General features: G+C 37.5%; 3 protein-coding genes across 6 annotated transcripts in view; 2 read left to right on the forward strand and 1 right to left on the reverse strand.

Moving 5' to 3' along the window:
* Positions 1 to 5,321, forward strand: part of ABRAXAS1 (abraxas 1, BRCA1 A complex subunit) — a 28,062-nt gene extending 22,741 nt beyond the window's left edge. For both annotated transcript variants that reach the window (XM_037035627.1, XM_037035629.1), the window contains 2 exons: positions 3,681 to 3,795; positions 4,159 to 5,321. In XM_037035627.1, coding sequence (XP_036891522.1) covers positions 3,681 to 3,795; positions 4,159 to 4,589 — 546 coding nt within the window. In that variant the 3' untranslated portion in view covers positions 4,590 to 5,321. The remainder of the gene's footprint in view (positions 1 to 3,680; positions 3,796 to 4,158) is intronic.
* Positions 5,322 to 7,363: 2,042 nt separating this feature from the next.
* Positions 7,364 to 13,413, reverse strand: MRPS18C (mitochondrial ribosomal protein S18C). 2 transcript variants are annotated; one of them, XM_037035599.1, is made up of 6 exons: positions 13,212 to 13,413; positions 12,371 to 12,423; positions 10,138 to 10,221; positions 9,147 to 9,204; positions 7,563 to 7,622; positions 7,364 to 7,478 (listed from the first exon to the last, which is right to left on the reverse strand). In XM_037035599.1, the coding sequence occupies exons 1-6, from the start codon at positions 13,309 to 13,311 to the stop codon at positions 7,402 to 7,404; spliced, it is 432 nt and encodes a 143-aa protein (XP_036891494.1). In that variant the 5' UTR covers positions 13,312 to 13,413; the 3' UTR covers positions 7,364 to 7,401. The 2 variants fall into 2 exon arrangements, with proteins under 2 accessions (XP_036891494.1, XP_036891495.1); XM_037035600.1 differs by lacking the exon at positions 9,147 to 9,204 and having other exon boundaries at positions 7,386 to 7,478.
* A 60-nt stretch (positions 13,414 to 13,473) lies between these two features.
* HELQ (helicase, POLQ like) overlaps positions 13,474 to 16,153 on the forward strand; it is a 54,426-nt gene continuing 51,746 nt past the window's right edge. For both annotated transcript variants that reach the window (XM_037035596.1, XM_037035597.1), the window contains exons 1-2: positions 13,474 to 13,895; positions 15,148 to 15,865. In XM_037035596.1, the coding sequence (XP_036891491.1) occupies positions 13,710 to 13,895; positions 15,148 to 15,865 (904 nt within the window). In that variant the 5' untranslated portion in view covers positions 13,474 to 13,709. The remainder of the gene's footprint in view (positions 13,896 to 15,147; positions 15,866 to 16,153) is intronic.

Below are 16,153 nucleotides of genomic sequence, written 5' to 3' on the forward strand. Positions count from 1 at the left end.
TTAGTCTGTGTTATTTAATTCTGCTCTGACCTTGATTATTTCCTTCCTTCTGTTCACTCTGGGCTTTTTTTGTTGTTATTCCTCCAGTTCTTGTAGGTGTAGGGTTAGGTTGTTTATTTGAAATGTTTATATCTTTTGTAGGTAGTCCTGTGTCGCTATGAACTTCCCTTTAAGGACTGCCTTTGCTGTGTCCCAGCTGCCTTCGACTGTTGTGTGTTCATTTTCATTTGTTTCCAGAAACTTAGTGATTTCTTCCTTATTATTGACCCATTCATTGTTTAATAGCATGCTAGTCAGTTTCCATGAATTTGAGTGTTTTTTTTCCTTTGACGTTGGTTTCTAGTTTCAGTCCCTTGTAGTTATGAGAAAATGCTTGATATGATTTCAATTTTCTTGAATTTGTTGAGGCTTGTTTTGTGTCCTACCCTGTGGCCTATCTTTAAAAATACTCCATATGCCTTTGAAAAGAAATGTGTATTTTGCTTCTTTGGGGGAAAAGGTTTTATAAATATAAGTCTGTTTGATCTAGGGCATTGTTCAATGCTGCAATATCCTTGTTGATTTGTTGTTTGGAAGATCTATCCATTTTGACAGTGGGGTGTTAAAATCCCTTGCTATAAATGTGTTGCTGTCAATATCTTTCCTGAAGTCCTCCAGTATTTTCCTTATACATTTGGGTGCTCCTGTGTTGGGTGCATATATGTTTACAATATTTGTCTTCTCAATGGATTGTTCTATTCAGTATTATGAAGTGTCCTTCTGGGTCTCTTTTTATCACCTTTGTTTTGAAGTCTATTTTGTCTGATACAAGTTTTGCTACCCCAGCTTTTTTTTCCTGTCCATTTGCTTGGAATATTTGTTTCCAGCCCTTCACTTTCAGTCTGTGTGGGACTTTTGTTCTGGGGTGGGTCTCTTTTAGGCAGCATGTGTGCAGGTCATGTTTTCTTATCCATTCAGCTATGCTATGTGTTTTGATTGGAGTATTTATCCATTTACATTTAGGGTTATTATTGATAGGTATTTATTCATTGCCATTTTACCCTCTTTGTACCTGTGTTCCCCTCTCTCTTTTTCTTCCTCTCCTTAAAGCAGTCTCTTTAGCATATCTTATAGTGCTGGTTGGGTGGAGGTGTATTCTTTTAGCCTTCTTTTATCTGGGAAACTCCTTTATTCGTCTTCCAATTTAATTGAGAGTCTCACTGGGTAGTCTTGGTTACAGGCCTTTGCTTTTCATTACTTGGAATATTTCTTGCCATTCCCTTCTGGTTTGTAGTGTTTAAGAAGTCAGCTGCTAGCCTTATCAGGGCTCCCTTGTGTGTTACTTCTTGTTTCTACCTTGCTGCCTTTGAGAGTCTCTCTTTGTCTTTGAATTTTGTCATTTTATGATGTGTCTTAGAGTAGGCCTCTTTAGGTTCCTCTTGATTGGGACCCTCTCTGCTTCCTGGACTTGTGTGACTTTTTCTCATCAAATTAGGGAAATTTTCCATCATTTATTTTTCATGCAGGTTTTCTATCCCTTGCTCCTCTTCCCTTTCTAGTATCTATATCATATGGGTATTATTATGTTTCATGTTGTTCTGCATTTCTGTTACCCCTCTTCATTCTGAGTCTTTTTTCCTTTTCTTGCTCTTTCTGGGAGTTTATCTACCTTGTCATCCAGCTCACTGAGTTCAATCCTCTGCTTCATCTAGTCTGCTTTTGATTCCTTCTACCTTGTTTTTCCATTCAGAAATTGTATTCTTCATTTCCTCCTGGCTCTTACTGATAGTTTTTATGTCCTTTTTAGTGCTGTTATAGTTTGAAGTTACTTTCTTGTAGCTTCCCTATAGTTTTGGTTATTCTCACTGAATTCATTCAGCTTCCTTATAACCATTTATTTGAATGCATTATCTGGTAGTTGACTTGCCTCTATTTCATTTAGCATTCTTTCTGAGGATTCCTCCTTTCCTTTTGATTAGGGGTTGTTTCTTTGTCTTCTCATTATTTTATTAGACTCTTCTTGTTTGCTTCTGCTTCTTACTCTGTTTTGATTCCCTGACTTTGTAGTATGGACTTCTACGGTAGGAGACCTGTGAGATTCAGTGGTGCATTCTCCTTGATCTCTTGAACTTGATGCTCTCAGATGCCCTTTATGCCATTTATGTTGGCTCTCTGGGTGTAACTGGGTTTTGATTGTTGTTGCGTTGTTCTTAGATGGGTCCTTCCCTCCAGCTGGTTGACCGAGGATCACTCCACCCACCACATCTTATATGTTGTTGTGCAGTTGCAGTCAGGTTGTGCTGAAGCTGATTCTTCTGTCTGTGCTAGGTTATAAGGCTTCTTTCTCACCATTATAGTTAGTTGTTTTGTTCAGGTTGATTTCTCCACAATTTAGTTGTAATTCAGTTGGTCCTGGGAGGAGGCTAGCGTGGCTTTTGTCACTCCTCCTCCATCTTGCCTCCATATTTTGTTCTTTTTAATGGCATATTTCAAAGAATAGTACATTAGAACTCTTATGTTAAAAGTATAACTTGAGCTACAATAGGGAATGTAGGGAGGTATGTTACAGTAACTGTAGGCAGAAAACAGCTGAGTTTCCAGAAGGAATTGGAACCAGGATCTAGAGTGTCATCACAACCTTCTCTCTCCCCGTGTCTGCACATTGGGTCCCTTCAAAGTATCTACAGATCTTTGTTTATTCATCCACTGGCTGACCAGAGAATGGCTAACTCACAACTATAGTTAGATCTCTTGTATTCAAGAGATTAGGGTTTCCTGATCTGCTGTGTATTATCTCTGCTTGGGTAAGCTAGGATGAAGTTGGTGAAAGGGTTATTTGTGAACCCCTATGGCAGGGTGAACAGGTTCATGATAAATATGCTGAGCAGACATCTCTAAAAGTATCCACTAAAACTGGCTATACCAACCTTTTACCCCACAATTGGAAAGTAGTTACTTTTGATTTGATATTATATTAAAAAGCATTTTATTATTTATATTTTATTATTAAGTTACATTCCCAAAATGAAATCACTGAGTCAAAGGGCATTAGTACTTCAAACTGATTACATATGAGATTAGTGTACTTTTCAAAAGTAATTTCTTTTATAGGAATTATGAAATTCCTGTATGAAAATTCTTTCATAACAGTAAAATGTAGTCACTTTTCTTTAAGGTTAAATATCTGCATTAACTGTGCACCTCTCAAAATAGTATAATGATTTTTGTTTCAAACCAAGTTAAATATTTGTGTATTATCAAGGAAAAAAATTGATATGATAAAGCTATTATATAAATGGGAAGTTATATCTAGAAAACATTTTATACCCATTAAGCACCATACAAATGCTCTGTAGGTATAAAATAGCAAAATTAGTTTTATAAAGAGCAAATAGCCCTGGTTGATGGCTCACGGGATTGAGCTCCGGCCTGAGAACCAAAAGGTCACCGGTTTGATTTTGAGTCAAGGCACATGCCTGAGTTGCAGGCCAGGTCCCTAATAGGGGGGACACAAGAGGCAACCAAACATTGATGTTTTTCTCTCTTTCTCCCTCTCTTCCCCTCTCTAAAACTAAAATCTTTTTTAAAGCAAGTAATAATTGATATTGTGTACCATGAAGAATTTTATATTATTCTTGAATCCAGATGGTAGTACAGAACTTGGAATTTTATATATACCCTTAAATTATTTTATTTTGCAGAGGATATGTAAAAAAGTAGAACACAGTGAAGAAGCAGTAGAGAAACTGCTAAAGGATGTGAACAGATTAAAACGAGAAATTAAGAAAAGGAAACAAGCACAGAATCAAGCAGCACGTAAGTAAAAATTTTATACATCACTACTTTCTGTGCCTAAAAAAAATTCTGATTTGTATTATAGATGAGCAAACTGCACTGATGAACTTGTCCACCTTAAGACTAAAAGTAATTATTTTATATACTCTTAAATCCCACTGAACAAGGAACATTATAGGTGTACTCTGTTGTTATTAAAGAAATTATAATATTCTCAGAATATTATGGCATATAAATTATAATTTGGGATTATGCAAATTATTTTTCTCAGGTTAGAGAATTTGACAAAATTAACTGTTTTTGACTCAACTTTACTAGCAAATACATAATTGTAAAAGCTTTGTAGAAATACTGTATGTTGAACTGTTATTTTATTTTGTTTAGGAGAGAAGAATGTCCAAAAAGACCCTCAGGAGAACATTTTTCTTTGTCAAGCTTTACGGACATTTTTTCCAGATTGTGAATTTCTTCATTCATGTGTTATCTCCTTGAAAAATAGACATATTTTGGAAAGTAGCTGTAATACCAACCACCAACTCAGTGTGGTAGACAGCCTGACCCTAATGGTAAAATACACCGACATTCCTGAAGCTAGTCCAGCTAGTAGTGCACAGCAAATGACGAAGCGCAAAGCTTTAGATACAGATGACAGATGGCAATTCAAGAAGTCACGGCTATTAGAGATAGAAAACAAACCATCTAAAACAGATACTGATAGTAGTAACCAAGAAAAAGCATCCACAAGCAGCCCAGACACAGATGAGATTGAGAAAATGAAGGATTCTGATGACTATCCACAGTCTCCTACATTCTGATCCTTTTATGCCAAAAGATTTTGATTGGCTGAAGGGTAAAGCCAAATATTTCTATTGTTCTATGTACAGCTGTTTGCACTCATACATAAATTTCTAGTGCATTTATTTTATAAAGGACTTTTAAAACCAAAACCTTTTTTGTCCCTTTTACTAAACTGTTGAAGGAAAGTCTAGATAGATGTCTTTTAAACTTGTACAGCAATCTTTAGAATTGGTAAAGTTAATATGAATACTTCTTTTATTTTTTCTAAGTCATTGCGATTCCAACTTATAAATAATTATGACTAGGGTTGTCAGATAAAATTCTGGACTATACAATGCTAGGGACATAACTTGTAGTTAAAAGTTATTGTTTACGTGAATATGTCCCAAGTAAGTAGTTTTACTTGTGAAATCTGGCAGTTCTAATTATGCCGTGACTATAATGCAGCACAAATAGTGTGGATTCTGTAAAGTGAAGTACAAAATGCTTTTGTGTTTTTTACATTTCACAGCAGCCTCTCATTTCCCATATTACTCAGTTGTCCTAACTACACCTAATTTGACAACTATTTTTAAAGCTATTTTTATTGTCCTTCCAAAGCATTTAATTTAGTTTTTATTGCAACAGTAGCTTACTTTTCAATGCTCATTTTCATCAATACAATAACAAATACAAATATGGGAACAAAATAGCTGCTGCTTGGCAGTGCAAACTCAACACGTAGGAAAGTCATGGGCTTGAGTTTTAGGGATAATGTTTAATGTAGTTTAACCCAGTTTAATCTAATGAGTTGGTTAAGTGGAGCTTACATAAGAGCTCTTTGTGTTTTTGTGTATTTCTTTTTTTCATAATTGTGAGAATCTTAACATGAAGCCTTCACTTTGCACTCACTGGATGAAATGCTGAACACACTGACTACTGCTTTTCCATCTGTTTCTTCCAAATAGAGCAAATTTGTAGCTACTATAAAAAATTATCATCTTTTATCTATGTTAGCATGCATTAGTTACCATGGGGTGCTTATTGAAGCCCATGTAATATCAGGGACAATTTTACAATGAATTTCTTCTGGGACTGTCTGGTTACATAAGCAGCAGTTTGATGCTGGTGGAGGGCAGGAGGGGAAATAGGTCGTCAGTGTGAACCCTATTAAAAAGTAACAGCAAACATCACCAGAGCATATAAAACATAATGACTAAATGTAACTAACAAATGAACAAAACTGGGCACATGGGCTAGATTAGGAATGTTAGAGGCAATAGATAGGCAACATACATGCACATGTCTTCTTTAGCTTGAGATTTTTCAACAATCCTACATATTTACTCAGACGAAGTCTAAATGTGTCTCCGTGTAAAGTTAAACTGGCTAAAATGCCAGAGGTACAAAAGCATTTAGCTTATACTGTTGCACAATACATCTCCTTTGAAGAAAGCAATACTACACTTTCGATGAAAGGAGCTTGCTCAGATCATTACACAGCTGAACTTCCACAATTGAGTTTGATGATCCAACATTTAGGGTATTTAATGAAAAGGGGGAAGAGTCCATACAGGAAGGACTCCAGTTTTTCTCAATCTTTTGGCAATGACATAATAGATTGCCTTTAGATCAGTTTATTTAAAGGACTCTACCAGTTTAAGGACAGACTAGTTCAGGAAAAAATGTTAGGTCCTGTGACAGCACCACTATCTAACTAATGTAACATCTTTACAAAGGGAAGATGTACTGTGCTAGACATATATCTGTATTTGCTAGTTACAAAATCTCCCTGAACAATTTAAGGTCCAAACCCTGTCACGTTGGAATTGTACATTATATAAGCATTCAACTTTCCTGTACCCAAATCCCTAAAATCCCACTTACAAGACAGAACCTGTACCTAAAGTAAAATTCCAATACAAGTCATCCCTTCCACATTTAACATCCCATTATCAACACGTAGGGGACTGGTTTGTTTTGGCCTGGCAAATATGACTCAGCTCTGTATGGAAAACCTAAGTGAAATGGTGGGCAGGAGCCAGACCTTCAAACTGAGTTTTCCTGTGGGAATGGGACCTAGAAAATGCATAGATTGTTATGGCTTGCTCTTGCTAAAACTCCATCAACCTGGTCTAAAACAAATGTGTGTTGTCTATCTTAAAGGTAATTTCCAAAGCCTGTATGAATTCTCCCAAGGACAGAGTTAATCCGCTTATCACCATTCCCCTCTGCATGTTATTTTCATTTTCTTGACTGTACCTAAAATGTAGACAATAATATTCTATGTAATAGATAATAAATCTTTTTCTTATGTAAGACCCCAGGAAAACAATAAAAGCCTGTCTATGCAAGGGTCAAGGTGCTCCCCTCTTGAGGGAGTGGCCGAGGCACCCATAGGCACTCTCCCCTTGAGAGAGTAGCCATGCCATTCACTTTTTCTCCACAGGATTGTTGTCGCCTGTGCATTCATTCTCACCATATGCCACAACAGGTGGACTCTGCTGGCCAGGGTCCACCACATTAGCAGTCTATTATTTTATAGGCTATTTGTAGACCAGATATAAGTGACAGTGCTACAGTACCAATCTTTTTATTCATGTGTATGTAAATGTAACCAGTATTAACACTTCAAATAACCTGGTTTTATTTATGAAGATTCATTTGAGTGGATAGGAAGTACCTCTTTACTCCTAAAACACTTTTTCCTTGTAAGATTTCGCATTAAGAGCTAGAGACTACAGTTGGATAAGACTTACTTTAGCGTACTAATTTTCTAAAGGTTATTAAATCTTACAGTTTGAGTCAACAATTTATTTTAAAATAAGTTTATTGATAACTTTATACAATTTACTCCCGATATTTGATGTTACAAACTTTAGGATCTTTGAGGTACACAGGATCCTTGTATGTAACTGGCATAAACCCTGTAAAAAGATAATTAAAGTTCTTTACTAAAGAAAACAGGCAAAATTTTGATTAGCTCAAGTCACTTTTCCAGATGCTCTTACCCATTATTTGAGCTCTCTTAATTGCTTTTGTGATTTCTTTTTGTTTCTTCCCACAAAGACCTATAAAATAAAATGCTTTCTTATTCATATAAAAATGCCAATATTCAAAATGTATAACAATTGTCTAAGTAAAGGAAGGGTTGGGAAACCTGTAAAGAGCCAGATAATAAATATTTTTAGCTTTGCGTGCAATACAGTCTCTATCATAACTTCTCTATTCTTTTATTGCACAAAGGAGCCAGCTATGGGTGCCATGTAAACTGAGCTACTTGCAAAAATAAGTGGCAGATCCAATGTAGCCTAGCCTATGGGAAATAGGCCCGTGTTTATAAATAGTCTTTAGGAGTAATTATAGTATACACCAAAATACCAACACAACTTTTTAAGCCCAGGTTTTCTACACATTGTCAGTTCATAGTTACCTGTGATAAGAAGGCATGTAAAATAATACCCTTTTGGACTAAGATGCTTTCTTAAATAGTAAGCTTTCTAATAGTGATTTATAGCACTATTTGAAAATTTGCCTTTTTTCCCCCAACTCTCCTTAGGGTTATCTATACATTTAATGTGATTTCAAAGAAAAGATTGGCTCCCCCCCCCTGCCCCTGTCAAAAGTGTAAATGCCAATTCTCAACTTTATACATAATAATAAACAAGCAAGAACAGCCAGGAAAACTCTGAAAAAGAATGAGGGTTATAACACCTAGCAGATACTAAAAATTAAAGAGAATATTTTTATTAACAGTAAGGATGGCTTTCATAAATTTGATAATACTCAAGGAAGTCATTAAATAAGTAGAACACAAAATCTATGCCAAGAAATAATTTTTCACCAATTACATCACACAAAACTAAAAAGTCACCCTAGTGAAGAAAAGCAAGGGCACAGGTACTGACCAGTCTATGCTGAGTGGGGAATACTTCTGTGAGCCCTATGGGGAACAATATGGCAACACCTATCAAAATTCTGAATACATATTCCTCAAACTTGAGTCCACTTCAGAGCCCCTTTTCATACTCTCTCAATTACAGCACTCTGTATATACAAAAATAGTTTACACACCTTGTTTCTAAATGAGAAAAACTGAAAAACACCTGGATGCCCATCAATAAAGAAGTGATAAAAGACATTAGGGAATATCTCTACAATGACATATTATACAGCTATTAAAAAGACTAAGGCCCCTTTGTACTGATTTGAAAAGCTCTCTAAGTTTACAAAGCAAGGCATGGAGTAGTATGTGTGATATGTCTCATTTATATAAAATCAGGAAATATCTCTGTCATTGCTTCCTTATGCAATAAATTATCTGGAAGGATGTATGAGACACTGAACACTGGTTGCCTCTGAAGAGGAAAATAGCATCTGCCTTGTTTCCTTGGAACAAATCTTTCTACATTTCTTGGAAGACACTGAGCAAAAAGAGATGGCTAGATTTCAGGAAATTTATAAGTTATCCTCGTATCACTGCTGAAACGAAAGAACCAATCTATAAATCAAAGTTATAGAACTGGATAGAACACTAACTTGCCAGTTTTCTTAAATAAAATTATTTAAGTTAACTGTAAGACAAAACAAAATACCTGTTATGTGCCTTCCATGAATGCATCCAGTAAATGGAGAAATAAACTGAGATAAAAGCTGTTGGAGTTTCATTTGGAGAGGAAAACAAATTTACATTAATACATGTGTTACTCAGCCTTGACTGTACACATTTCAAAAAGCATAGCTCATGTCAACTTCAAGTTATAGAAAGTTTATTAATTCCAGTCAAATGTCATATGAAAAATATTGAACTATGCTCATCCTATTAATAGGTCATCTTTCAAAATAACTAATATAATTATTAAAGTTAATATCTTACCCAGTCTGTTCAAAAGTCTGTACAACAGATTAACGAACATATTCTTTCAGTGATAAAACTTTTCTTGACTCTTTTTAGAGACACTTTTCTAATATACTGCTGCTTACAACAAAGTACTAAACATTTCATCTATCACGATAGGCTGTCACATAATACCGAATTACAGTGAGGTACTTAAGAGGTATAGGTATATCAGGTAATTTGCTGTAATTACATTTCATTAATATAAATTCTTTAGCATTTCTCAGGATCCAGGCAGTGTTCTTGGCACTATGCATAATCCTCCTAATATGCTGCTTTTTTAAATGTCTTGGCTTTTCTGCCTTTAAGTCAGCTATCACTTTATTCTGTTGTCAGTATACTTAACTCCACCATCATTCTCTACCCCAGATTTGCCACTTAACTTGCTGAGAGCTGTAGAACAGATAAAATTGTATTTGAAGCAGTGATGTCAGTGAGGTACAGTAATCAACTTCACCAGAGGAGCTTTCTCCCAACTACTCACCTCCACATGCCATAGTGAGGTATTATTAGAATAAAATAGAGATGCCTTATATGTAGAAATATAACCAGATTTGCAATTACAATGTTGCTAAAACAGCTGCCCCTGCACAAAGTCTGTTATAAAACTGACCTGATTCTCTTTAATTAAGACTAATAAAGAAGCAAAATCCTAGAATGAAGTATAGTGAAGTAAAACCAGATCTCACCTGTACATTCTTATAATCTACACGTTTTCCACACAAGATACATTTTTTAAGAGGCTCCTTATAAGGATTTTCCATTGGAACGGGCTAGGATAAAGGAAAAAAATCTGGTAACAAAAGTTTAATGTGTGAAACTTGAATATATATAAAAAAACCCCTAAACCTTAAGGCTACCACATTTAAATCTATCCAAAGGATTAGTTCTGTCTTTCTTACTATGAAAAGGAATAAATACAACAATTTGGCTTGCAAAAGAAAAAACAAGTACTTCTGAAAAGGATTCACCATTATAAAGATTTCACTGCTTGTCCAAGTTTTGTCCAAGTTATCTTGTTTTGGTTTGGCTAAGGAGGAATCAAGTCATGGAGGTTCTAGGATAAAATACAATCTTTGGAGGAAAAAAAGGGTTCAAGGGAGAAAAAAAAATCAAATCTGCACTGATTCTCTCCTCAAATGTTCGTCCAGGTTGTAGGTAACTAAAAATTCTTTTTTAAAAATTGAGTTTGAGAGAGAGAAACACATCAATTTGATGTTCCACTCACTGATACATTCATTGGTTGCTTGTATGTGCCCTTATGGAGATCAAACCTACAACCCTGGTATGTTGGCATGATATTCTAACCAACTGAGCTACCAGGTCAGTGCTAAAAATTCTTAACTTAGATTTAAATTTGAAAGATCTTATAGCAAAACATTCCATATGCAATGGTTAAGTTAGTATTAATTCCCAAATCCATCCCCATATTCCTCTATCAGATGTTTTATTATTACTTTTGTTACAAAAAAATAATGAGCTGCCCCTGGCTGGTGTAGCTCAGTGGGTTGAGCGCGGGCCTGCGAACCAGACGATCAAGGTTCGATTCCCAGTCTGGGCGCATGCCTAGGTTGCAGGCCAGTTCCCAGCAGGGGATGCACGAGAAGCAACCATACATTGATGTTTCTCTTCCTCTCTCCTTCCCTTCTCCTCTAAAGATAAATAAATACTTTTTTTAAAAAATAATGAGCTCTGGGGGTTATGGCTCAGTGGATTGAGTGCCCACCTAGGAATTAAAAGGTCACCAGTTGACTCTCAGGACACATTTCTGGGTGCGGGCCAGGTTCCTAGTTGGGGCCGTGTGAGAGGCAACCGATTGATGTACCTCTCACTCATGGATGTTTTTCTCCCTCTCTTTCTCCCTCCTCTCCCCCATCTCTAAAAATAAATGAATAAAATCTTTAAAAAAAAAAGACAGTGAACCCATGGCTTAATATAATAAGGCCCACTGATTATAATTTTATGGCTCCCAGACTTCTTTATAAGTTTGTGTCAGCATTAGGTTCTTCCTTTTCTTTACCACTGTCTCTATCTATCACAATGCTTCCCCCCTACAATGAGTATTGGCATCTCCAGTCTAGAGATTCTTAATCTAGAAACAGCTTTGAAATCTTTGAACCCCTGTAGTTATAGGTAAAATTTCAAATGAGTGGGACTGTATGCCTTTTTCTGAAAGAGCCCATAGCTTTCATTAGTGTCTCGGTGGGGTTTATAACCTAAAAAGAAGTTCTAGTAATTCCTTTCCTCCCTTGAAGTATGGTGTGAATTGAATAACCAAGACAGAAGCTCAAAAGACTAGTTATTTTTTTTCAAATCCTCATACTTTCTTAAACCAATTTATATTCAGCTCATGTGTACTGACCAACTATAATCCTTCCTTACACTGTACTAAGTGCTTTGTATGGTCTGATTAGTGTCGAAATATCTTGGCAAGTAGTAAGGCCCAAATCCAGTTCCTAGTACTTAAAATCCATAAAACTACATCTACATGTACAGGTATGAAGCTTTCATTTTGATCCCTCATTTATTAAGATACCCTTCCCCCAAAAGTGATGAATGGAGCAAAAATAAAATTGAATTTGATATGGGGAAGAGATCCAATCTGTAAGTAAGCTTTTGTACAATGCCTTTGTTGGATTTTCACCACCCACCCCTCCACTACAACCTGTTTTATTTCCCAAAGCACATATCCTTAAATTTAAGATCTAGGAAGAAAAATGTGGTATTACAGAAGCCATGCTTCTTGCTAGGAATCTAAGAATTCTCTTCAAAACTCAAGTGACTTCTCAGCAATGAACTGTAACTTTCAAACTCCGACTCATTAATTGTTTTGTCCCCTAGTTGAAATCTTCAAATAGCTAAAATATAAGAATTTGGTCATATCTGCAAATGTTTTATAAAAAGGAAGAAAAAAATTCTTACCAGGTCCTCATTGCTGGTTACCTGTTGATACTGTGAACAACTTCTCCATACCACTGCAATTAAACAAAAACAGCAACAAACTAATTCTTTTTGTTACTTGAGTAACAAATAAATTGTTTTTACGGAGGTAAAATGAATCAAGGGACATAAAATTAAAGATACCGGAATATAAAAGACAGGTTTTATATTCATTACACACACAGTATTTGGATAAAAACCTTTAGATTTGAGGCAGAGGAAGGCAATATGGATGTGCTTTCCAGAGCTTTGGAAAAAAGGGAACATACACCATTTCCCCACACATACAATCTCTCATGTGTTCTCTTCCAATATTTATTTTCCTTCACTCCATGGTTAGAAATAGACTTTTCATGAAATACTTAGGGAGAAAGCAAGAGAAACGCACTGTCATACCAAAAAGAAAATGAGTAACCGACCCTCCAGAGAGTAGTTATTGATAGAGAAGCACACAGAAGATAAAAGTGCAGAAATGACAAATTCGATGGCCTATGTCACAATTTCGCCCTGATTTGGGGCCTCTGTCATCTGGAATTTGCTGCTGCTGGAAAAGTCCCTTCCCTACCAAGCTTACCCGGAGATCTTGGGCAAGTTCCTGCCTCTTTTTAATAATAACTCCATTACTCTCCAGCACGGAAACACCTCACGCCCCTTAAACTTTAAAGTACTAGTCAAGGGCTACTACATATCCCCACCTATCTTGGAGAGACTTACATAGTCTGGAAACCAGCGTCGCTTAGCTAACGGTGGCGACTCCACCGACCTAATTCGCGCTAAGGCAACGGCTACAGTGCTACACCGAACACAGGATATGGGGACTTACCGGCGTGAGTTTCGGGATTTGGGAGGCTGACAGAGGCTGTTAAGAAGTGCGTCAATTTTTTCCTCCCTAGACCACTGCAAACAGCAACCACAGACACCATGGTTCCCACGTCCTCCTCTTCCTTTCCTCTTTCTAAACCGTCCTCACAAGTCCTTTCCGGTGCCCTTCCCCAGCAGGCTAGAGGACTCCCGTCAAAGGTTCCGCCAGTAGACGCCCGGGATTCGAAAAAAGAGTTTTCAATGCGTTTGCGCAACCCCTTTACGTTCCCATTCTCAGCGCGCCGAAAGCCCGCGACACTTACGATTGGACGACCAGAAGGCGCGCTGCTCCGTCTGTTCCTCCGCTTCCGGCCCGAGAGCAATCCTTTTGTCTCTCTCCAAGGTGGATGGAGAAGGTAGTGACCTTAGTCGCTGTTGCTGCCGTTGCCCTGTCCTCAACTACCCCCTCCACTGGTTTGGCTGCCGGGGCACGGAACGTCGTTCGGGCAGAGCCCCTGCCATGGATGAAGATGGTTCCCGCATCCGCCGGCGGGTGTCAGTACGCAAAAGGAACCGTCCTAGCCTAGAGATCCTTTTTGCCGTGCCCACCGCTACGGAGCTCAGTCCCGGCGTTGAGGAGGAGAAGGAGGAGGAGATGGTGGCTGGGAGCCTGCGAAGGAAAACTGTGGGCGTGCAACCGGTCGAGGTACAGACCCACTGGCTCTCACATTACCCCGAGTTTCTCATCCCATTTCCCACCTTTGGGGCAGTGATACAAACCCAGCTCTCCTACTACTCATACCCAGGGAAAAAGGAATGGGAGACCAGGTATAGAAGGCATGAAACTTGAAACTCCAAAATTTTGACAGCTTCCTTCTCAGGTGCAAACAATTGCTCAGTTTTGTTAACCCTGTTAATTCTCACTTGTGAGGCATTGCCTTGTTATCCCTGTTTTATATATATATATATATATATATATATTATATATATATGAAACTTAGATCCCTAAGACATAAGTGGCATGACTGACGCAAAGTTGGACTTCGAAGTCTCCTTTGCTTCTGCTTTACCAATAAAATCTCCCACGTATTGCAGACCAATTATGTGCTAGGTACTTTAAGCTAGTTACATTAACCAGATTTTACTGCAGAAATCAGGCTCTGAGAGGTTAAACTACTTTTCTGACTCCAAATCCTGTTTTTAATCACTGCACTGTATTGCTACCTTTGAGTTTACAACTCTTCTATTTAGTAGACGACCTTAAGTCAATATACAGACTCTCCCTCTTGATTCCAAATTTCTAGGGACAATCCCCTTAGAGATTGTCCAGTAGTACAAGCATGGTTTTGTTACAGGCCACTCTGTAGATCGGAGCCTGGGAGGAGAGAGTTAGTGCAGTATAGGAACTTCTGGTGAGATAACATCCCCATAGATGTCTACCAGTCTTGCTACCTACCTCTTGAAGGATTTGGCATTGACTTAAGAATTAGGATCCCAGCATCATTATACTTCAGGAGTGCAGTTTACGCAAATCACTTACCCTCTCCAGCTCTCCGTTTCTTCATCTGTAAAGTGGGGGTGATAATACCTATTTCATATGATAATTTACATTTAGATCTGTGATTCATATGTGACCATTTAGTTAAAAACCTGGTATAGCCCTAGGCTGAAACTTTTATTCTTTTTTTAAAGATTTTATTTATTTATTTATATTTAGAAGGGAAGGAGAGAGGGAGAGAAACATCAATGTATGGTTGCCTTTTGTGCATCCCCTGCTGGTAGTTGGCCTGCAAGGAACCGGCCTGCAACTCAGGCATGTGCCCAGACTGGGAATCGAGCCTCGATCCTCTGGTTCGCAGGCCCACGCTCAATCCACTGAGCTACATCAGCCAGGGCTTGAAACTTTTATTCTTAATGAAGCAAGAATTGATTATAAATTTTTTTTGTTTTCTTTCTAGAATCATGAGAGTGAAGAGGACATGTTTGGTGACTATGATAGCTTTGCTGAAAATTCTTTCTTAGCTCAAGTTGATGACCTGGAACAAAAATATATGCAACTTTCTGAAAATAGGAAACACGATGCAGACCTTGCCTCTACAGATCTTTGTTCAGAAAGCATCAAACATAACAATCTCAGCATTACTACTGTAGGCAGCTTTATTGAATTAAAAACACATGAGCACGCAAAGAACCAGAGTGGGCACAAAGATGTCTCAGTTGAACCTGGAGCTGATCTTTTGTATGAATTGCCTTCTTCACAGGTTTTATACTTTGAAAATTTGAAGAACTCTTCAAATGATTTGGGTGATCAGTCTACTAAAGAGAGGGATTGGAACCCATCCTCTCACAAGACTGTGAATGAGGAATTGCCCCATAATGGCATAGAGCAACCCCAGCAAATTGATGAATCCTCTTCTAAAGTCAGAACTAGTTCAGATGTGAATAGGAGAAAAAGCCTTAAAGATCTTCTAAAAAGTACCATGACTGGAAATGCAAAGGCCCAAACACCAATATTTTCGAGGACTAAGCAGCTCAAAGAGAACCTCCTATCTGAAGAAATCAATGTTGCTAAGAAAACAATTGAGTTGTATTCAGATGATCTTGGTCCTTTTTATTCATTACCCAGCAAAGTGAGAGACCTTTATGTTCAGTTCAGGGGAATTGAAAAATTATATGGTAATGCTTTTTGCTGAAATGAAAAAGATTTTGCCACCATTACCATAGTATTAGTGCAAATCAATAGAAAACAGATCCTTCCATGGTCATGTATCACATCCTAAAAACAAAGCTTCAGTCCTCTCTCAACCTGTTCCTATCCTGAACTTTCCTTCCCTTTGTGGTCTCAATTCTCAAACCTGTTATCCTTGCTATCTCCTTATTCTCACCTCAAATAATTCCCAACCCACTCCAACTCTGGGTTTTGTGTGCTTAAGATAAAATGACTAGGGCAGGGGTGTCAAACTC

This window comes from Sturnira hondurensis, unplaced genomic scaffold (genome assembly GCF_014824575.4).
Source record: "Sturnira hondurensis isolate 20B ecotype Veracruz unplaced genomic scaffold, ASM1482457v3 Scaffold0022542, whole genome shotgun sequence".
Classification (NCBI taxonomy): domain Eukaryota; kingdom Metazoa; phylum Chordata; class Mammalia; order Chiroptera; family Phyllostomidae; genus Sturnira; species Sturnira hondurensis.

What these genes read in the sequence shown, in the direction of transcription:
- MRPS18C (XM_037035599.1), bottom strand. Translation starts at nt 13,311, where the DNA reads ATGGTGTCTGTGGTTGCTGTTTGCAGTGGTCTAGGGAGGAAAAAATTG. An exon ending in TAGATTATAAGAATGTACAG is followed by an intron (nt 9,205 to 10,137) that starts GTGAGATCTGGT and finishes AAACTCCAACAG; the next exon opens with CTTTTATCTCAGTTTATTTC. An exon ending in TCATGGAAGGCACATAACAG is followed by an intron (nt 7,623 to 9,146) that starts GTATTTTGTTTT and finishes TTTATTTTATAG; the next exon opens with GTCTTTGTGGGAAGAAACAA.